This window comes from Heptranchias perlo, chromosome 21, assembly GCF_035084215.1.
Source record: "Heptranchias perlo isolate sHepPer1 chromosome 21, sHepPer1.hap1, whole genome shotgun sequence".
Classification (NCBI taxonomy): domain Eukaryota; kingdom Metazoa; phylum Chordata; class Chondrichthyes; order Hexanchiformes; family Hexanchidae; genus Heptranchias; species Heptranchias perlo.
Genome location: NC_090345.1, coordinates 11,885,834 through 11,910,027, shown reverse-complemented (window position 1 = coordinate 11,910,027; position 24,194 = coordinate 11,885,834). Strand labels below are relative to the sequence as shown.

The 24,194-nt window shown below is 42.9% G+C and overlaps 1 protein-coding gene across 2 annotated transcripts in view; it reads right to left on the bottom strand.

The window, feature by feature from the left end:
- Positions 1-24,194, bottom strand: part of LOC137339976 (VPS10 domain-containing receptor SorCS1-like) — a 462,228-nt gene that overhangs the window by 197,537 nt on the left and 240,497 nt on the right. For both annotated transcript variants that reach the window (XM_068002094.1, XM_068002095.1), the window contains exon 4: positions 17,534-17,607. In XM_068002094.1, coding sequence (XP_067858195.1) covers positions 17,534-17,607 — 74 coding nt within the window. The remainder of the gene's footprint in view (positions 1-17,533; positions 17,608-24,194) is intronic.

Genomic DNA, 24,194 nt, shown 5'->3' with positions numbered 1-24,194 from the left:
CCTGACTTGTGCCTTGTAGATGGTGGAAAGGCTTTGGGGAGTCAGGAGGTGAGTCACTCGCCGCAGAATACCCAGCCTCCGAGCCGCTCCTGTAGCCACAGTATATATATGGCTGGTCCAGTTAAGTTTCTGGTCAATGGTGACCCCCAGGATGTGGAAGATTCGGCGATGGTAATGCCATTGAATGTCAAGGGGAGGTAGTTAGACTCTCTCTTGTTGGAGATGGTCATTGCCTGGCACTTGTCTGGCGCGAATGTTACTTGCCACTTATGAGCCCAAGCCTGGATGTTGTCCAGGTCTTGCTGCATGCGGGCTTGGACTGCTTCATTATTTGAAGGGTTGCGAATGGAACTGAACATTGTGCAATCATCAGCGAACATCCCCATTTCTGACCTTATGATGGAGGGAAGGTCATTGATGAAGCAGCTGAAGATGGTTGGGCTTAGAACACTGTCAGAAACACAGCAGCCAATTTGCGCATAGCAAGGTCCCACAAACAGCAATGTGATAATGACCAGATAATCTGTTTTTAGGTGTTGATTGAGGGATAGATATTGACCAGGACACCCCTGCACTTCTTTGAAATAGTGCCACAGAAACTTTTGCGTCCACCTGAGAGGACAGACGAGGCCTCGGTTTAACGTCTCATCTGAAAGACAGCACCTCCAACAGTGCAGCACTCCTTCAGTACTGCACTGGAGCGTCAGCTTGTTCAAACAAGGATCAATGGACATTGTCAATCTGTTATGTTCTTTTACACGTCAAATCAGGAAGGGCTCCTGTCAGATGAAACAAAATGTCCTCAGAGCCTGATTTTACCAAAATGAGTTAACCGTTTGCAGCTTCCGAAGGGTTAAAGTGTTAATACTTCCATATTTGCTTCATTTGAGGCAGTCTAAGATGGGTTTGGGCTGCATAGGCGTTAATCACATAACGTGGTATATAAGCTTGGTGAGCTGCAGGCACAAGTCGCCACATGGGACTACGATATAGTGGCAATAACAAAGACCTGGCTCAAAGAAGGGGAGGATTGGGAACTTAACATTCCTGGCTACAAGGTATTCAGGAAGGATAGGGAAGGAAAAAAAGGAGGGGGCGGCAGTATTGATCAAATAAACTATTATAGCACTGGAAAGGGATGATGTAGTTGAGGGGTCAAAGACAGAATCTATTTGGTTAGAATCAAGGAACAATAGAGGAACTATTACACTACTGAATTTTACCAGACTGATTCCTGGGATGGCAGGACTGACGTATGAGGAGAGATTGGGTCGACTAGGCCTATATTCACTAGAGTTTAGAAGAATGAGAGGTGATCTCATCGAAACATATAAAATTCTAACAGGACTAGACAGACTAGATGCAGGGAGGATGTTCCCGATGGCTGGGGAGTCCAGAACCAGGGGTCACAGTCTCAGGATACGGGGTATGCCATTTAGAATCGAGATGAGGGGAAATTTCTTCACTCAGAGGGTGGTGAACCTGTGGAATTCTCTACCACAGAAAGCAGTGGAGGCCAAGTCATTAGATGTATTCAAGAAGGAGATAGATATATTTCTTAATGCTAAAGGGATCAAGGGATATGGGGAAAAAGCAGGAACAGGGTACTGAGTTAGACAATCAGCCATGATCATTTTGAATGGCGGAGCAGGCCCGAAGGGCCGAATGGCCTACTCTTGCTCCTATTTTCTATGTTTCTATACTATAGACCACCAAATAGTGGGAAGGAGATAGAGGAGCAAATTACAGAAAGGTGCAAGAACTATAGAGTAGTGATAACGGGGGGAATTCAATTATCCTCATATAGACTGGGACAGTAAGAGTGTAAAGGGCAAAGGGGGGGGGGGGTGGAATTCCTGAAATGTGTGTACAAGATAACTTTCTTAATCAGTGTGTTTCCAGCACAGCGAGGAACAAAGCAATGCTGGATCTAGTTCTGGGGAACGAAGTATGGCAAATGGAGTATGTTTCAGTGGGGGAGCATTTGAGGCACGGTGATCATAATATCATTAGGTTTAGAAAAGTTATGCAAAAGGACAAGGAACAATCAAGCGTAAAAGTACTTAATTGGAGGAGAGATAATTTCCGTGAGTTGAAAAGGGATCAGGCTGAGGTGGATTGGATTCAAAAATTGATAGGCAAAACAGTAGGAGGCCTTCAAAGAGAAGATGGCTTGTGCACAGAATATACACATTCCCACGAGGGGGAAAGGAAGAGCAGCTAAAGCCAGAGCTCCCTGGATGACTAAAGATGTAGAGATTAAAATGAAACAGAAAAAGGAAGGAGGCTTATGACAAATGTAAGGTTCACAATACAGTAGAGAATCAAGCTGAATACACAAAGGACAGAGGAGATCTAAAATAAGGAATAAGAGGGGCAAAGAGAGTGTATGAGAATAGATTAATGGCTAACATAAAAGGAAACCCAAAAATCTTTTATAAACAAACAGTAAAAGGGTAGTCAGAGGAAGGGTGGGGCTGATTACAGACCAAAAAGGAGATCTTCTTGTGGAGGCAATGGGCATGGCTGAGGTACTAAATGAGTACCTTCATTAGAGAAGAAGATGCTGCCAATGTCACAGTAAAGGAGGAGGTAGTAGTGATAATGGATAGGATAAAAGTAGATAAAGAGGAGGTACTAGAAAAGATTGGCAGTACTCAAAGTAGAAAAGTCACCCGGTCCAGATGGGATGCATCCTAGATTACTGAGGGAAGTAAAGGTGGAAATTGCAGAGGCTCTGGCCACAATCTTCCAATCCTCCTTAGAGATGGGAGTGGTGCCAGAGGACTGGAGGATTGCAAATGTTACACCCCTGTTCAAAAAACGGGAGAGGGATAAACCCAGCAATTACAGACCAGTCAGCATAACGTCGTTGATGGGTAAAATTTTTGAAGAAAATAATCTGGGTTAAAATGAATTGGCATTTGGAAAAGTATGGGTTAATAAATGAAAGTCAGCACGGATTTGCTATGGGAAAATCGTGTTTGACTAACTTGATTGATTTCTTTGATGAAGTAACGGAGAGGGTTGATGAGGGTAGTGCGGTTGATGTTGTGTATATGGATTTTCAAAAGGCGTTTGATAAAGTACCACATAATTACAGCCCATGAGATTAAAGGGACAGTGGCAGCATGGATACAAAATTAGCTAAGGGACAGGAAGCAGTGAGTAGTGGTGAATGGTCGTTTTTTAGACTGAAGGGAAGTATACAGTGGTATTCCCCAGGGGTCAGTATTAGGACCACTGCTCTTTTTGATATATATTAGTGACCTGGACTTGGGTGTATAGGGTATAATTTCAAAGTTTGCAGATGGACACAAAACTCGGAAATGTAGTAAACAACGAGGAGGATAGTAACAGAATCAGGAGGACATAGACAGACTGGTGAAATGGGTGGACACATGGCAGATGAAATTTAACACAGAGAAATGTGAAGTGATACATTTTGGCAGGTTAAATGAGGAGTGGCAATATAAATGAAATTGTACAATTTTAAAGGGGGTGTAGGAACAGAGAGGCCAGGGAGTGTATGTACACAAATCTTTGAAGGTGGCAGGACAAGTTGAGAAGTCTATTAAAAAACCATATGGGATCCTTGGCTTTTTAAATAGAGGCAAACAGTACAAAAGTAAGGAAGTTCTGCTAAATCTTTATAAAATGCTGGTTAGGCCTCAGCTGGAGTATTGTGTTCAATTCTGCACACCACACTTTAGGAAGGATGTCAAGGCCTTAGAGAGGGTGCAGATGAGATTTACTGGAATGGTACCAGGGATGAAGGACTTCAGTTATGTGGAGAGACTGGAGAAATTGGGATTGTTCTCCTTACAGCAGAAAAGGTTAAGAGGTGATTTGATGGAAGTGTTCAAAACCATTATCGGTTTTGATAGAATAAATAAGGAGAAACTGTTTCCAGTGACAGAAGGCTCAGTAACCAGGGGACACAGATTTAAGGTGATTGGCAAAAGAATCAGAGGCAACATGAGGAAAAAAGAATTTACGCAGCGAGTTGTTGTGATCTGGAATGCACTGCCTGAAAGTGCAGACTCAATAGTAACTTTCAAAAGGGATTTGGATAAATACTTGAAGGGAAAAAATTTACAGGGCTATGGGGAAAGAGCAGAGGAGTGGGACTAATTGGATAGCTCTACCAAAGAGCCAGCACAGGCACGATGGGCCGAATGGCCTCCCTCTGTACTGCATCATTCTATGATTCTATATGCCCTGTCTATTTCCCTTTGTCTCTTTTCTTTTGTACTAAATGTCATCTCTGTTTGACTTTCCCATTCTCATTTTCTCCTTTTTTTTTCCAGTGGCCTTGAATAGAAATCATTGACACTTCACTTAAGGCACAACTTTCTTATGACTCCTTAAGTAAATTGATAATGACTTTTTAATTAAATATTTGTTAAAACTTCAAGGAGCCATTGCTCTGCGGAATATTAACAGAAGGTTACTAATTGATTGTCTTTTTTCTTTTGCTTCTGTTATTTAATTAGCTTACATTTCTGGAGAAGAAAAAAAAAGACTCACAGCTGTAACCCCCAGCTTTATGATTTAGGTTTCCACTTATAATGAAATAGGGGCAGATATATTGCACAATCTACTTGAAGCGGTTCTGTATGCACTCTCTGTGGCTCGGTGGTAACACTCTCGCCTCTGAGTCAGAAGATTGTAGGTCCAAGTCCCATTCCAGAGACTTGAGCACAAAATCTAAGCTAACACTCCAATGCAGTACTAAGGGAACGCTGCACAGTCAGAAGTGCCATCTTTTGGATGAGATGTTAAACCGAGACCCAGTCTACCCTCTCGGGTGGATGTAAAAGGTCCCGTGACACTATTTCGAAAAAGAGCAGGGGAGTTTCCCCTGGTGTCCTGGCCAATATTTATCCCACAATCAACATCACTTAAACAGATTATCTGGTCATTATCACATTGCTGTTTGTGGGACCTTGCTGTGCGCAAATTGGCAGCCGCCATGTTTCCTACACCAACAGTGACTGCACTTCAAAAGTACTTCATTGATTGTAAACCGCCTTGGGACCTCCTGAGGTTATGAAAGGCACGATATAAATGCAAGTCTTTCTTTTCTTTTTCAGTGAGTTTATTAAGTGAGTAACCGAAGAAGATAGCGGGTTCAACTCCCTAATCTGATATCAGCCATTGAGGCATTGACATTGCCAATATTGGCCTCAGTAGCTCCGAGATAGACATCAGTATTCAGTGAACCCAGCTGGAAGCCCTGATGTTGACTGAAGATGGGATCAGGTTTAGCTCTGATGCTCTCAGTGATCGAATAGTCTTGCCAGCATTCAACTGCCAAGGCTCACAGTTGAATAATGACCACTTGGGCGAGGCATTGGAGGGCAACCAAGACTGGGGAAACCAAACTCTAAGATCTTGGGTACGGTAGCATAGTGGTTATGTTACTGGGCTAGTAATCCAGAGGCCTGGACTAAAATCCAGAGTCATGAGTTCAAATCCCGCCACGGCAGCTGGCGAATTTAAATTCAATTAATTAATTAAAATTCAATTAATTAAATTTTAAAAATCTGGAATTAAAATACTAGTATCAGTAATGATGGCCATGAAACTACCGGATTGTCGTAAAAACCCATCTGGTTCACTAATGTCCTTTAGGGAAGGAAGCCTGCCGCCCTTACCCGGTCTGGCCTATATGTGACTCCAGACCCACAGCAATGTGGTTGATTCTTAATTGCCCTCTGAAATGGCCTAGCAAGCCACTCAGTTGTAAAATCTCGCTCAAGAAGGCGGCTCACCACCACCTTCTCAAGGGCAATTAGGGATGGGCAATAAATGCCGGCCTTGCCAGCGACGCCCACATCCCGTGAACGAATAAAAAAAAAAGAAGCAGTCAACACCTTCAGGAGGCAAAGTTCAGTTGTGTGATGTTTGTGATCTCCCAGTGTTCCGGGGAAATTACATGTCTGGTCTGTATGGGTAGATTGAACACAGTGCTCACCTGTGGCTACTGGAGTGGAAACTATTTAAGTGTGAGATTGGTACAGCACAGACTAGCAAGATTTCAAAGAGTAAAAGAAAAGAGGGCTATGTCAGAGCTCCATGGATGAACAGTCAGATTAGGCTAAAAATAAATTCTAAAAAAGAAACAAACAACAAAGGTAAAGCTAGTGACAGAAACAAGAATCGTGGGAAATAGCATAATCTAAGGAGAGCTAAAAGGGAGTATGGCCAAAAAAAAACATGTGTGAAGGGAAATGGCAAAGGTTTTTATAAACATATTTAGGAAAAAAAGATTCATTAAGGAGGGGGAGGGCTGTTCAGAACTGAGATTGTTATGTTGGATAAGGAAACGACAGATTTGCTTAACGAATGTTTTACTTCTGTACTTACAGAGGAGATGAAGGAGGACTTCAAAGACGACTTATTTGTGGATGAGGAAGTCGAAGGGCAACCAAAAGATATCTGCATTAATCAGGAAATGGTTGTTAGGGGGCTGAGGGAGTTAAAAATTGATGTGTCCAAAACCAGATGGTCGGTACTTTAGAATACCAAAGGAGGATAGTGAGGAAGTAATGAAAGTACCAACCATGATTTTTCAGAATTAGAGATGGGAGCTGTACCAAAGGACTGGAGCATAACAAATACCACACTTTCATTCAAAATGAGGAAAGCCAACGATCGACTGGTTAGCTTTACATTGGTATTTGGAAAATTAGAGATAATGTAAATGAGCACTTAAAAGTGCAGAGGCAGATTTGTGAACAGTTTAGCTAACTCGATAGAATTTTTTGAGAGAATAAAAGAGAGAATAGAAGCATAGAGTAGGGAGTGGGGGCTGCTGGTAGTAGATGTAGTTTGCATGGACCTCCGTAAAGCATTTGATAAAGTGCCACATAAGAAATTGGTTCAGGAAATTATGACCCGTGGCATAAAAGGGCACATGGCGGTATAGGTAGAGAAATAGCTGGAAGGCAGATAGTAAAGTGCTGTTGTATATGGGTGTTTCTCAGGTTGCTAGGTGATGGTCGGGGGATGCCCCAAGGATATGTATTAGAGCCACTTTTGTTCTCCAAATATATATAAACAATCTAGACTTAGACATAAAGGGGCGAATATCAAATTTTGCTAATGATAGTAAACTGTAAGGTGTAGCAAACTGCTAAAATGAATGCAAGGGGCTGCAGGGTGACATAAATAGGCTCGGAGAATGGGCTTCTAAGAGGCAAATGCAGATTAATACAGAAAAATATACAGCGATATATTTTGGGAACAAAAATAAGAATGGATATACACCTTAAATGGTAAATTCCTCAATCAATTTGGAGGAGCAAAGTTATCCAGGTGATCATAGAAGAATCATAGAATGGTTACAGCACAGAAGGAGGCCATTCGGCCCAGCGAGTCCGTGCCGGCTCTCTGCACGAGCAATCCAGCTAGTCCCAGTCCTCTGCCCTCTCCGTGTAGCCCTGCAAATTTTTTCCTTTCAAGTATTTATCCAATTCCCTTTTGAAAGTTACTATTGAATCTGCACATCGAAGACATTGTACTGAATACTACATTTACGAATCCCAGCTCTTTGATATCTAGATTTTTAAATAAATAAGCTGGATGGATAATATTGAGCTTAAAGTGTTGTCAGGTTTTCAAAACACAGAGGCTTTTGGAAGGACAAGCTTTTCAACACAGCAGGGGCTAATGTAAGAAAAGGCAACAAGGACATACATCAAAGGCTTCGGATCAGGAAGGCAGTAATAGGTGTGAAAAAAGCATGGGCCTCTCATTCCTATCCGGTAATCTGTTCAAAAGAACTGGGATTTGTAAAACATCAAACAGTATTGCACCCGGCATCCGGTCAAATGGTATAAGGAACGGATTGGACGCCATTGAAGAAATCAAAACTGGAGACGCAAGGACCATTAAGAATGGGTCTGGGCATAGAAATGTGAGGAGCCTTTTACAACTCATTGTTCAAACACATGGTGGGGGGGTGATTTTAAACCCCGAGAACGCAAAATATTTGGACTTGGCATTCCCAGTGGGAAACTTGTACTTTTCCGCACCAAGATTAAACCCAGAAATAAAGCCGGTTGTGGTCACAACCCAAAAAACAACTGTTTTCAAATCCCACCCGCACCCAACCCACCCATTCTTGGGGTTGAAAATCACCCCCATGGTCTTTTCAACATCAAAGGGTCTCCAGTCACATGATCAAAGCCTGAACTGTCAATCACTCAAGTATGTTAATGATTGGGGCATAGCAACAGGGAGCGATTGGACAAAAAGAATGACCCTCCTCAATTCTATGTCTTACTGGTAAAAAACAATATAAAAAGGCTTTGCGAGAAGAACAGTCTCTTCTCTTCATCACCTTGCAGTCACAAGGAACGCACACTGCAGTTAAACATCACGCAAGAAGAAGAGGACATCGAGTTCTGTAGAGCTGATCAACCTTCAGGCCCGATGAGCAAAAGCCTTGGTTTAAAGGTTGTATATGTATTAATGATTTGCCTAGTGTGTGTATGATTTGTTGTTATTACATAATAACGTTGCAAATTATTAAGTGTATAATGGGATTTTATAGAGGAAAGTCATATGCATGGTTTGATTTTGCTTCATGAATGCTCGAATGAATGATAACATCATTAAATCATTACTTTTGATTGACGAAACTACCGTGAGTGAGGGTGACTTTCTTTGCTTGACCCTTCGTCCAGGGTCCAAGAATCACACAAAATAAGGAATTCCCTACACTTTCTCAACCTGCTCTGTTACCTTCAGAGATTTGTGCACATATACCCCCAGATCTCTCTGTTCCTGCACCCCTTTTAGAATTTACTGCCAGGCTACCAATGTAAGTGTTCCGATCCACGACTGATTAAATTACTACTGACTGTAAGTTCTATGATGGCCGTTGTGATTATTCAAATACATAAATCTTTGAAAGATCGATAACAAGTTTAAAAGCATCATTCAGAAGGCAAATGGGGTTTATATCAAGAGGGACTGAATACAAAAGGTCATGCTACCCTTGTACAAAACAATGGTTAGACTACACCTGGAATACTGTGGTAGTTTTGGCCTCCACACTATAATGTGGAGATGCCGGTGATGGACTGAGGTTGACAATTGTAAACAATTTTACAACACCAAGTTATAGTCCAACAAATTTATTTTAAATTTCACAAGCTTTCGGAGGCTTCCTCCTTCCTCAGGTGAATGTTGTGGAAATGAAATCTTCGAATCCTTCGCATTTATAAATCTCAGAACAATGCCTGGTGATTACTGCCCGTTGCCAAGGCAATCACAGTGAGCAGACAGAGAGGTGTCACCTACAAGGCCACCGAATATACAAACCCCCCCAAAAAAAAGAGAGAGGCAGAGACATAGAGACATCCGGAAGGAAGACAGCAAATGACCCGTTATATTAAAAACAGATAACATTTGTTCGCTGGTGGGGTTACGTGTAGCGTGACATGAACCCAAGATCCCGGTTGAGGCCGTCCTCATGGGTGCTCCACACTATAAGCAGCGTATAATAAACCTGGAGAAAAGTGCAATGCTGATTTACTAGGATGAGGGATCCGAGTTGTAAGAAAAGGCTACAGCAACAAAGGCTATATTCTCTCAAATTGAGAAGACTGAAGAGAAATTTGAAAGAGATGTTCAAAATGATAAAAGGAATAAACATGGTCAACATAAATGATTTCTATTCGTAGGTAAATCAAAGATAAGAGGATGTGATCTCAAGATAATTGCTGGATAGATGGAGGGGGAGATTAGAAGAATTTTGTTCATGCAAAGAGATATTGGAATGTAGAATGCTGAGCCACAAGTGCTGATTGATGCTAAATTGATTACAGCATTCAAAAGGGTATGGATAAGCACTTAAAGAAGAACAGAAAAGGGTATGTGGAGAGTTCAAGAACTGGAGGACATAGATTTAAGCTGACTGGCGGAAGAGGGGACATGAGGAAAAACTTTTTTACCCAGAGGGTGGTGGGTGTATGGAATTCGCTGCCCGAATTGGTGGTAGAGGCAGGGACCCTCAACTCTTTTATAAAGTACCTGGACCTGCACCTAAAGTGCTGTAAGCTGCAGGGCTACGGACCGGGTGCTGGAAGTGGGATTAGAATGGGCACCTGATTGTTCTTCGAGCCGGTGCAGGCATGATGGGCCGAATGGCCCCCTTCTGTGCTGCATCTTTTCCATGGTTCTATGTGGAGAAAGCAGGAAAATGGGAAAACTGGCCCACATGAAAGGCCTAAATTTAGCCCAGGCAAGAAGAACTAAAAGGCCTCCAAGTGTGCTAAAATTTCTATTTATAATACAAATATATGAACAATAATGGACAGGCAAAGAACATCCAGCCTGTCCCACAATGGTGGCATGAGGAGTATTCCATGCAACCAAAGCCACTAATATTGCCCCATTTATATTACAATGCTGCTATTGCTGCTGCAGTCAAGGCTTATTCCGGTAGCTGAGCTCCAATATAAAACCGGGTAGGGACGGAGGATGGGGGGACTGTGAGGCACTTTGTCGGATACGAGGCATTGATTGTGTATATTTACTGCCAGGCTACCAACTGTAAGTGCTGCGATCCACGGCTGTTTCAATTACTAACAGTAAGTTCTACGACAGCTGTTGTGATTATTCGAACTTACTCTGATAACAAGCCAACATGAAGCAGTTGAACTATGCAATCAATGTTGGTGAGTGGAGCTACGTGCCTCTGTGATGCCATGTTTGTACAAAGCTACATTTCCACCGACCAGACAGAAAAATGTGTGTGTGTGTGTGTGAATGAATATCTGTCTATCAATTGATGTGTGTATGTGGATGTGTAACTATATGTATATGTATGTATGTGGATGTGGATGTGTCTGTATATTTGCGTGTGCTTGGATGTCAAGTAAGTACAGGGTCAAACTTACCTGTGATGCTTCCCTCCCACAGCCAAATAGCATGCCGATACTCACAGTCCTGGCTAACACAGCAAGGACGGGGAATTTGGGTAACTCACAGGGTGGGCTGCTGCCACCTGTGGAATTGTACGCTAACCAGTCTAGTCAATGTAAGAATTAGTTAGCAGGGGTTACATGGCTGTTAATGTGGGATGGAAACCAAAGTGTTACATTCGCTTAATATAGGATAGAAACCAGCGCATTAAAAATGAGAAGGGCTCCCAATGACAACATTTATAAGACTTAAGGCGCTATTCACCACAGTATGCCATCAAGCTGGAGTACAGTGACATCCACATTTAAAACTCTGATCGACGAAGAATAACTTTACTGATTTGAAATTCCACACATCTTGCCATTATATATCATATGGAAATAGTTTATCTATCATGAAGTGATATAAATTATGTGCAATATGCTATTTTCTTTCAGTGCTCTGATAGCTTTCGTCTTTGAAGGGCAAAGGATTAAATATACAAGTTAGATGTGGTCGACCGGTGGATGGATTGACTCAAGAAGCTCTGGATCTTTTAAGCCTGTCGTAAATGAACTCGGAATTCTTCTTCTCACCGAGTGATGACAGTCAAAACTCTGCATCAAAAAGAAAGCACCTTTCTGCTGCATTAAAACCTCCACTTGAAGTCCCATAAATGCCAATTGCTTTCGTTTTGAATCGATGCTCAGTATCAACCTATCAAAATCATTTGCTGAGGCAAGATGTGACATTATTTGTGACCTATGTGTTTGAAAGAAAATTGCTGCTGACTTGTATTGATGAAAGCAGTTACAGAAATAAAGGGATATATGAGGGCTTGAATGTGGTATCCTTATTCCATGGATTAAGAAACTCTGAAATGTCTTTGTTTGAAACAATATGGGCCAAAATTCGCCTCTACTCTGCATAACACAGCGATGAGATTTTATTTTGCATTTGGGAGTGTCATGCCTGCTGAATTTCAACAACGTATTCAATGTCAAATTGGATTTGTTATAACAGATACCAAAGTCAACGAGCATATACCTGCAATGATACTGCAGGACTGATTGTCAAGCAGTTGAAGGTATTTAACGGGTGTGCCACTCGCACATCTCATGATTGCAGTGATATGTCTGTACAAAAACGACTGGGTTATGTCAGGGTAAAGCCCGCTTTCGTGATGCGACACTGCAGGCTTTTGCAGAAAGTGAAATAAAGCATCGGGGGGGGGTGCAGGGGGCGCTCCAGCAATAGCCAGGGAGTAAACCTTGGGGGGAAACAACAGAAGGGGGTTAGTGGGGTGGCTCGCACTGGTAGGAAACCCGAGAAAAGTTGTCAGACCTAAAGAAAAGGGCCACAGCTAGACTGGCAAATAAAGATGAGAACTTTGACCCCTTCGTCTGTTTGAAAGAGCCGAATCACACAATTGCACTGGTACGAGCTGCCCTCAGGTATATTGCTTAAGAGGCCATTCTTCATATCCGTGCTTAGTCAGTATTGGCAGGCTATTTAACCATGGAAGGCATCACTGCCATGCCCAATCCTATCTTCACCTGACTGACATGTGTACACTTTCAAATAGGAGCCACTGGACAGCAAATCAGCACCAGGCTCCCCAGCTAATGTCTCACCTCCCAGCCCAGAAATGTGATGGCTCACTGTACTGTCCTGACTGCTGCTCGGATGTGGTCAACTAACCACTCAAATGCAAACTTGGAGTATACTGGTTTGCGTGGCTTTGTGCTGGATTCAGTTTACCCCTTAGAGCATTGATGGAGCTCATCCTTGTGTTTAAATCCCTTCATGGCTCCCCTAGTTCTGGAACCTCCACCAGCCCTAACCCCCCCCCTCCCCAAACTCGCTCTTCCTCTCACTCTGACCTTTCATGCATCTCCCCAACCTTCGCCCCATCAATGGTGACAATGCCTTCAGCTGCCTAGATCCCACAGTCTGGAATTACCTCACTAAACCCCTCTGGTTTCCACCTCCCCTCCTTAAAGCCCATATCTTTGACCAAGTTTTTGTTCACCGCTCTTAATATTTCCTTCTTTGGCTTGGCGTCCATTCTTTTTTATTAGACCTTGGGACATTTTTGTACGTTAAAGGTACTAATTAAATGCAAGCTGTTGTGGTGTAGATTGTTGACTTACTGCTCAGACGTTAAGGACAGGTTGTTTGAGACCCACCATTCTGTGTGTTATATCCAAAGCATGGGTCCGTGATGGCGGACATCTGCTCGCAGAGGCTAGCAACCTGAATGAGGACAAACCATCAAGCCTCCAGGTGTCCTACAAACCTGACACTAATGCTGGACTTCAAGCAATGCCCAAGATCTGCAAGCTTCACCTGCAGAGCTGTTGGAATAAATTTCAGATTGGACACAGACACAATCACAAATACCCACATAGGCTATGAACGGGATGATAAATTTAGCCCGAGCGTCTGTGTCTAAATCAACATTTCAGTGGCAGCCCACCATAATAGATGTGCTGTCAGTCTCAAAGGTCTGCAATATACCCATCTGGCTCAGGATGTATCCACGAGAGAGAAGTTAATACAACCAAATAAATACAATTGACTCAATAGAGTTAGATGTGGAGTCAAAAAAAACTACTTCTAGTGAATAGGGAACGACAGTGAGATTGTTTGCCCAATAGCATACCGTATTGCTTTTTTTGCATGGAGAGCGCCAGAACTATGTTGTAATTTGCCGTCATTTTTAGTGATTCGATAGCAAATGGGGGAAGGAGCAGGAAATCGAGTGGAAAGGTCCAGTTGAAGAGCTAGCCACCAGCTCAGACACAACAAGTCAAAATGCCTCCTTCTGCGCAATAATTTCAATGTTTCCATGCTAATGACTGGAGAAAATGATTGAGGGAGTAACATCCAGATGCTTCTCCCATCCCTAATGGGCTTGGAACTGATGATGACACAAAATAGCAAATATTCTGAATGATTACTGCTTCAAAGTATTCACAAGGGAAAACATTGACAACGTGTCCACCCCCTCCAATAAAAAATCTAGACTTTGATATAAATGAGATGGAAGCCCTAGACAAGCTGAAAATGCATAACACAAATAAATCCCTTGGGTTAGATAGTGCGTATCCTAGAATGTTGATGGAGATAGCAAGGAGATAGCTGAGGTACTGACAATCATAATGAGGGAATCAGTGGACACTGGGGAGGTTCCAGTAGATTGGAAACAGGCTAACGTGGTGCCCATGTTCAAATAGGGTGACAACAGATACAGGCAATTAGAAACCTATTAATCTTACTTCAGTTCTGTGTAAAATAATAAAATTAATTAACAACAACAACTTGCATTTATATAGCGCCTTTAATATAGCAAAACGTCCCAAGGCGCTTCACAGGAGAGTAATCAAGACAAAATCTGACACCGAGCCACATAAAGAGATATTAGGACAGGTGGTCAAAAGCTTGGTCAAAGAGGTAGGTTTTAAGGAATGACTTAAAGGAGGAGAGAGAGGTAAAGAAGTGGAGAGGTTTAGGGAGGGAATTCCAGAGCTTAGGGCCTAGGCAGCTGAAGGCACGGCCGCCAATGGTGGGGCGAAGGAAATCGGGTATGCACAAGGCTCCAGAATTCGAGAAGCGCAGAGATCTCGGAGGCTTGTAGGGATGGAGGAGGTCACAGAGATAGGATTATGTGTACAACAATAACCTCGCAAACAGCAGTCAACATGGCTTTAGATGGGGAAGATCCTGCCTGACCCACCTCCTGGATTTTTCTGAGGAAGTGACAACCCAAGCTGAATGCGGTAAGTCCTACCATGAAGCGTTCATTAACTTTTAAAAGGCTTTTAACGAGATTCCACACAAGAGGATTTGAGTTAAGCTCAAAGTTATGGGGATTCAGGGTAAAACTTGAGAATCGATTAGAAAAAAAAGCTGAAGGGTAGAAAACAATAGGTACAGATTAAAGGAGTTACGTCAGGGTGGGGTTACGTCAGGGTGGGGTTACGTCAGGGTGGGGTGAAATACTGAACGCACCAGGGCTTGGTGATGGGACCACTTCCATTTCTAATTTACATCAGCAACTTGGATTCAGAAACTAAATGCAAATTGGTCAAATTTACAGATGATTCCAAACTAGGGAATCGCGTCCGATTTTCTTTCCCACTGTGGAAAATGGGCTGCCGATTCACCCCCCTCCATGACTCTTGCATATGTGGAGTTAGTCGTCAATGTAGTTCTGTGGATTTGGAATTGGGGGTGGTGGGGGGAGAAGTGGATGAGAGCCGAGAGACCTGATGCCAAGTGCCTCCTTCAAGAGCTGCTTAGTTTTGCTGTCTATGGCTTTTCTGTCAGAAGCACCTTTTGAAAACGCAACTGCGGAAAGGTTTCAGCCTACAATACATGTCTGTAATGGTGCTGTTGCAGTCAGAGATAACCTTGTAGTATAAAGGGAGCATAAGTCAACAGAAAGGTTTTTTCCTCATAGATTGAATACTAATTATACACAGTGCAAATGTACAGAAGCAATTAGCACACATAACGACCCAAAATGCCTAACTTAACTTCCCTCTCATTTTTTTTTAAATTTTCATTTCCCATTTGGTTTCCATTTCCCTTTTTTTCCTTTGATTTCTTTCAAGTGGGGTTTTTCTAAGCCTTTCAGAAAAATAAACGAGAGCTGAGCCTTATAGTTAGAAAGTTCAGGATTGGCTTGGATTCAAACTAACTCCTGAGTTGAGATTTAAGGTTTGGGCTGATACTTGTCTCTAATTGTCAGTGTGTTGTTCAATGAGAGGAGCTGAATCCCATGGCATTAGTGATTTCAGAGTACTTACAACTAGCACAGGATGTCGGATAAAAAGGTCTCAGCTAGTGATTTTGTGTTGAATCTTCTGCTCCATAATGCAATGTAGAGAGATCAGGACAAGCAAACTATAACTTGGAAAGCTGGTGAATAAAAGCACTATGGAAATATGAATGTCAGTGGCTCATCTTTCCCCAACATGTGGTGTTGGTCTATTCCAAGTGACTGGACCTTGCACAGACCTCGTTGATTGATTGGTTCTTGTATCGCGATGGAATTTACACCCTTAGGATATTCCAATGCAGCCGCAGCAAAGAAGACTTGATCTTGGAAGTGCAGAGCACATTTATATTACTAAAGTAAATCCTTCCTCTTCTCTTTACAGTGTCTACTCATGCTAGGAGACTGCTTCATCTAAGGTACCTCATCCGGCCGTTCGTCACATGGAAGCAGACAGCGAGTGCTGATTGATTATTCAATCACAATGGACACCAGAACTGATCCAACTGTAGAGTGTATATATCACATAGGTGGGACATACTAACCAAACAGGTGGGATGTATATGCCATACGGATAGGTGTAGGTACCACCAAAGTGGGACACACATATCAAACAGGTAGGATGCCATATAAATCATGACAACATGGTTGTGGTCTATATACCATATGGGTAGGTGTATATACCTTTTAGTTGGGGAATATATACCAAACAGATGGAATACAAATACCACATAGGTAGAGTATATATACCAAATGGATGGAATATATATACCAGACCTGAGAGGTGTATAAACCGCGTAAGCGGGGTGTATAAACCACACAGGAGGAGTGTATATAATACATCGCTGGGATGTACTGCAATAGTTTTCACTCATTTGGAGATGCCCCTGACCCTTCCTTGTCCGGTACCCTGCCTCTTACTTGTTTTCTCTGTATTTTTCTTGACTTGTTCCTCCTTTTTCCTGGTTTGGCTGCTTGTCTGCTTGTCTCATTCTCTCCCCTTGTCTTACCCTTTCTGGTATCCTTCCTTCCTGCTGCATCCGGTTTAATCTTACAGCGATTCCCTAATGTGAACAGAAAGCTTCGTAACCACAGACTGAGCTCCCAACAAAGGTGGTCGAAGTGGAAGGGCAGGTAGGGCATTTTCCCTACCAGTAATGGTGGTACTGGAGTGAGGGCAGGACTTAAATCGCATTCAAAAAGATGTCCCTTTCTTGTCCAGGGGCTTTCATACCAATCACTGACGTGGCATGAAAAATCAGCGAACGAATCCCGTTTTGGTAAAGTTAGTCTACCCAACCAATGACTATCAACTAATATCCCCACTGCCCAATGACATTGACCTCGACTGGACCTCTAACAGGATCTACCTACTAACCATCCCCATAACATAGGACACCATAAAAATGATGACAACGTGCAAAAAAGATTAACAAGCACTACATTTACAACAAAACGCATGGCAGCAAACTGCAGTGGTTTATGGATAACAAAGCACTTGTGGTGTGTCTGAAAAACACACTCAGGCTTCCCATTTATCTCCCGTGCCATTTGATGTGCTATTTTCTGTAAAACACTATCACCCGATACATTACATAGTTACTTGAAAAAGCAGAATACTAAAGGGAGTGGGGAGTCACAGCGGAAGAGTGAGATTAGACTAGGTGGCTTATGGAGAAAAACACCAGGCCAGACTTGATGGTCGAATGTACCCTGTATCAAGATTCAACTTAGTGTCAGAACGGACACAGTATCCAACTCGACTGATTTATCAATCCCGTGTTGCTGGGAGATCACAAACCTACACACCAGAGTGCAATGAGCTCTTACCAGTAGAACCGATTTGGAGTGATTCTCTCATGGACCAGCTGCCACCTCCTTCCAAAGTCATTGGAGCTGTACAACTGTAAGTACAAAAGGGACAAACACTGTAAAAATCAGTACAAATACTGAGACACACCATGCCTACTACATTCCAGTTCCACTGTCCCATTACCATCGCCTTTTGTTTAGGTCCAAATTGAAACCTGTGGTAAAATAAAAGTAAATTATCAATGAATAAGATATTGGGGCAGTATGTTTAATTAAATAAGTATTCTGGTATGCTGCTCAGAGTTTCAGCGAGTTAGTACATTAACAGACTGCACATGGTGGGCTTAATACTGTAGTTCCCCCATTGTGTGTTAAAGATTTCTATTAGAATTGCCAAGATCCTGGACCACACAGAAAATCACAGAGTGAACTGTCACACTTTGCTCTTATGTCCCCATTAGCAACTGGTAACTAAGGAGCATTGGCAGAGGCCTGGAGATGATGTACGGCAAATGGGATCTAAAATAAGGTTATCGAGACACTAGAACAGGAGGACTGGAGCACTGGAGGCAAAGCAGAGAGCACTGAACAAGGAGAACCATGTTATCCAAGTCAGATTTTTTATTAAAATCTTCCTGTACTAATAATTCTATTTTGCAATAGCTTTATTTGTTTCCTTCTGTTTTCTTATATTAAAGGCGCTATACAAATGCAAGTTGTTGTTGTTGTTCCCTTATTCCTACTGTTCTGTGGTCATTAACTCATGCTTGGGTATAGCTCCAACAACATTGACTGCCTTCTCGTATCTCATCAAAGTGAACATTCTTCACGGGTGAGCCTATGCAACGAGCCATTGGTGAGCTATTCAACCTCAAAGAGCATCACAGCCAAGCCTGATCTTGTGCTCATCCCAGTTTGCACACCTGCAGGTTTTACTTTAGCAGGGTGCAATCAGGAAGTTAACATCTGGCCAATGTTTCCTTTCCCGAGTCAACGAAGGCAATCAAGCTAACTTTAGCGCACCCACCACCATTCTGGGCAAGACTGGTGACCTTGACACAGGCCGTGGACCAAATTGAGAATATTGATAGTCTGTATGGGTCAGCCCCACAACATTTAGTACATCCCCACCCCGAAACATAAGGGAAGTAGGTATAATTCCTATATAATAGAACTCTATCCTCTTATAAAAGATTATTAAGCAAGCCAACTTTCAGGATTTGTAGTCATTTTATGGAATGAAGTCCCCACATCACCAATCATACGTACCAGGTTCAATTTACAAATCAGTTCATATTACATACATTTTTCAGAAAAGTACACAGGACAGGATTACACTGTAACAGGTAGTAAACAGGATTGATCAAGGATTTGGGATCTTATGTTCTCTAATGTTAAATAATCCAGAGTCTAAAGTTCAATCCTGATGGCTGGCACAAATTCCTTCTCCTCACCACCCATCTCTAAAGATAGATGCATCCTCCACCAAGCAAGTGGTGGAAGATGTGAGTGCGCGGAGTTGGGATGCAACAAAGCGTTCCAGAACTTTGAGGAGAAAGGGAATGTTGGAGATAGGGCGATAATTGGAAGCAATGGAAGGGTTAAGGGGCTGGACCAGCCAAGTTGCAAATAAAGCAAATGTAAGATGTATTTTCCATCTTTTTAAAAGGAGAAAGGGTCAGACCGAGTATCTCCTGGTTCATCTAGAAATTTCCAATACCTAAATGCCATGATCAAACTCACTAAAACATCTGTTATATGAAGTCTGCATGAATAACTTGAAGATTTAAAAAAAAATTTAGTAGTTCTTTCAAAAAATAGATGTTTTTTGCCCTGTTCTGCCCCCAGCATCAACAGGACCGCCATTTTGTAATGAAGTATCCAAAAACAATGGGGCTATCAAAACATGCATTTAGTGTAGTGCCATAGCAACCTATATTGTTATTGAAACCTTTCAACACAATTTTTGAAAAAATAGACGCTGCTTTTGGAAAACATGGAGGGGAAGTTTATTTTAATTCTCCGCAACACCAGATGTGTGAGAAGACATGATTGTTTGATTACTGCGCATTAGGCGCAGTATGTTGGCAGACACTGAAAAGTATCTATTAAAAGATTTCAGTATGATAGCAACACACCTTTAACAATTAAGTCAACTTTATTGCAGTCTCCCATGTAATTCTCCTTCTAAATTGACTAGAGTGCACCGACATCATGATTTCTGACCACCTCAGATATTGACCTGAAATCTATGAGAACATTGCTGCAAGCATGCCGTGCATCTTAGGGCTGTTGATGTGGTTATGCTATCTGTGGACGAGATACGGCTCAAGTGTTGATTAGCTGTGCTGCTTACCTCATGCTGCTTCTATTTAGGTGCTACCTCTGTTGTCTGTGAGCAGTGATTATTGAGGTCACTGCACTACAGACGTTGGAAACCGAATACTGCAGCTTTCCACTGTGTCGAGGCAGTGCATCATTTAGGCTTCTTAAGCACCCGCAGTTATCAGACTCTCCAATATGAGATTGGGGTTACCAACCCTCCAGGATTGACCTGGAGTCTCCAGGAATTGAAGATTAATCTCCAGGACACTGCTGCGAGCAAACCCAGGAGAAAAATCATCGGGGCATTAAAACAAAAAACATTTTTTTTTTCATTTTCTTTGAGCATTTTAGTTGTAAAATATTGGAGAAAAAAAGCTGTTTGTCTAACCGTCAAGATTAATCTAATTGGGTAAGAAAGAGTCTGTTTGCATTTCCAATTGGTGTGGGAAGACGGTGTGGGAAGACAGTGCACTCAGGGGATGGACCTCGAGATGGGAGGTCATGTGATGAAATCTCCAGGAATACACCCAGCCAGAGTTGGCAACGCTATACGAGATGCATGGGCGGGGCTTGGAGGGGAGTGAGTTCTTATAGGGCGCAATTAAAATTTGATGAGTCCTCCTCTAGTTCTCTTTCATTTTTCTTCCCTTTCCCACTTCTCTTTTCCTGAAGGCAATTTCTCACGCTGGAATATGATTTCGCAGTCTCTTGCCAGACTTCCTGCACCTTGCGCCCAAGCGACGAATGGCAGCAGGCTGTGTTCAACCAAGGGGATGGCGTCACGGTTTGGAATTCTTCAGCCTTTTTTTTCCCACACGAAAAGACATGGAACTAAGCGATTTTTAAGACGTGTTTTGGGTAGAAGTTTGCCTGAAAGAGAGCGATTCCCCCAGACTGCCCCATGCTGGGTTGGCCACTCATACACAGGTAGATGAGAGGTGCCTTAAATGTGGGACGGGCAGTTGTTTTGCACAAATCCCAAACAATGGCCAATGTCTGGTAAGTCAGGAGACATCTAGCATCCTGGCGTTGACAAATGTCTTTGATCTCTGTCAGTCTTTGAAGGGAGGCTTTATATGAATCAACGCAGACATCCGAAATTAGTTGGCCAAGGTGGCAGAAAGGCTGTGAACATCAGTCAGATAGCAGCCGGCTGGAAGTGTGGAGCCTTTGCCTTGGACAGGGAGAGTCTGTGATGTTACGTTGAGTAAAGGACTAGCTGAAGCGGACTAGCATGTACGTGTTCCTTAATTTTGCAACAGAAGTTGACCCAATGCACAAGTGATTTCATCACACTCAGTGTTCTATATGTTTTACCTACTTCTTCATACAGAACGAAGTGGAGGCAAAAATTCCGGAATCATTCAAGAGGCAGTTGGATGCTGCCAGGGGGGAGATGGGATCTTGATTTTCCACGGAAGAATAAGCTACAAGGGCTGAATGCCCTTCCTTGTGATCTTTCAAAAGAAATAATCACTTTGATGTGGCACAATAGTTTTAACAAGTAACATTCAAATTGGTTTCAGAAACCACCAATGGCACTTCATCAAATCTTATTTTGGATTTAACTACTTTGAGGCAAAATGTTTGTCCTAATATTTATGAAGCTCGGGCAACAGCTTTGGGAAAAATACAACTGCTTCGAGGTTTCTATATGGCAACAGAGGCTCATTGTTGATTGATGATAAACCAACCCATTCCAGGACTTGAACCCATAATCTAGTGTGATACTTCAGTGCAGCACCAAGGGGGTGCTGCACTGTCAGAGGTGCCATCTTTCAGATGAGATTTTAAACCGAGGCCCTATCTGCCCTCTCAGGTGGAAGCAAAAGATCCCATGGCACTATTCGAAGACAAGCAGGGGACTTATCCTGTGCCCTGGCCAACATTTATCCTCAATCAACACCATCAAAAATTGATTAAACTGCTCATTGTTTGTAGGACCTTGCTGTACATGAATTGGTTGTCATGTTTGCTTGCAAAACAACAGTGACTACACTTGAAAAGTAATTCACTGGCTGTGAAGTGCTTTGGGGCATCCTGAGGATCTGAAAAGTGCTATATAAATGAAAGTTCGTTCTTTCGTCAATAGTAGCAATGCTCAGGATGGCTCATAGATTAGAACCCTACACTGCAGATTTTTTACATTGAGAAACATGGGTGAAGAACCAAGGCCAATAGGGCAGGACACCAACAAGGTTGTATACAATAGAAGAGATGAGGGTGTCGTGATTAGGTGAGGTAATGGGGATGAGGGAAATAGAATAAAAACAGTCTGACAACCATCTCACGTCAATAGAACGTATTTGTAGGACGTAGATTTCTGTTAGATTTAACAGTTGAGACCAGCATCTAATTCAATTGTTCAGCTGTTAATCATTTTGCACTTAGACCCCAACATTGGCTTGGCATCACTGAGGTCTTTTCTACAAATCACCTGAGAGACTGTCTCAAAAGTTGTTAGACGCGCAACAAGCAAATAGCGTTTCCTTTAGATGGTGAATGTTATGGTCTGGCATTTGGGTTTCATGTAGGAAAACGGGACTCATTATCTTATTTCAACCATGATCCATAACTTGTTTTCATTAGAGTTCATTAGCAAAATGCTGAGGAAAGCATCCATAAGAATTTGCAACACAACATCTGGCAATATGGAAAATAAAATAAAATTTCTAGCAGCACAAAATAAAAATGCTTACCTTGCATAGATTCTCAGTATGCAATAAACTGTACAAACTAAGCTTGGTGTGGCTGAAGGCTAGCTATGAGAAATTGGATGTTTGAGATAGAAAAACAACTGGTGAGACACCCTTAAATATTCTGTGGACATTAGTTTCAAAGGATACATTGTTGAAAAACTCCTTTTAGAAATAGGCTTTTTGGATAAATATGATAAACCCCCATTGGACAAGCTGTTAATCCTCTGCTCATTGGTACCGGGTATTGAACGGCCTAACCAGCATTCCTTTGAGGTCGCAGGTCACTTGGGAAAAGGTAAGTTCTTCTCACGGCCGCATAAAAATCTTTCTATCTCGCTGCTGGTCCATCCTCGCACACACCTTCGCGACCCCACCCCACCCCGGGGATAACATCTCTGACTCGGCTAAGCATCGGAATTTCCGCAACCCCTCCCGACTGGCGAGATGGTGGAGAGTGCGGAAACAGCACTCACAACTCACCGGTCCGACATCAATGAGGCCTGGCCCCTCAAAATGGCTCAGGACGTCAGCCGGGCACAATCGCATTGCTCGCCGCCCGCCAGAAGTCTGCCCGAACTTAAAATCGACCCCATTGTGCTCCTTTTGTAACATCAAAGGAGGAAGCCAATTTTGACTTTTTAATACGAACAATGATGGAAGGAAAAGACCCTCTGGTCAATCCAGCCTGTCCTGCACAATCGTGATACCTTGTGCATCACAACATATAAACTCTCCACCCCACACCATGGGGTAAATTTTAACCTCACGAGCGGGCAGATTGGGGGCGGGTGAGAAGATAAAAATTGTAATAAAGTAAAACCCGACCCCAACCAGCCTCCAACCCGCCCACTTCCGGTTTTAACAGAGTCGGGTCGAGGGGCGGGCGATCAACTCGCTCTCCGGAGGCGGGTCAGTCAGTGAAAGCTTTTAAGGAGGCTATGGTGCTCCATTTTAACAGTATTTTTATCTTTAACTCCTGGGGGCTGGGATTCCCAGGGAAGGCCTGGAAGGCAAGTGCCTTCATTGCACTGCTTGTGGGCCAGGAGGAGCAGGAGTGTTTCCTCCAGGCCCAACAAGCCTACCTGCCACGATCCCACAGACACGATCGACCCACCCACCCCCAACCCATGTCCGAATTCCTACCACGATCTCCGACCACCCCCTCTCAATCTCCGACGCCCCCACGATCTCCGATCCCCCACGGCTGAAACCATGATGACCCCCCCAATGACCGCCAACCCTGTTGACTTCCACCCAATACCAATCCCCCAATGACCGACCCCCCCATCTTCCCCCAATCTAAGACTTAACTGCTGGCATCCACTCCCTGCCTCTACTCCCATCCGACTAACAGTCAGCTTGTCAATCTGGCTGGCCTGTCAGGCGGGAAATCTACAAAGAAAAAGACGTCCTTATGTCAAAATCTAGTTGCTTCCAGTCAGGAATCCCACCCCCCCGACTCCCCGTTAAAATTTACCTCCATGTGATCTCCTGGGAGAGATGAAAAACCAGACAAAAACCCCGGCCAATTTGGAGGAAAAATTTGGGAAATTCCTCACCGACCCCCCACTTTGGAGATCAAAACTAATCCAGATCATCACTCTGGCCTTCAATTCTATACATTACACTACCTACCTTTTGGAAGATGTGATCTC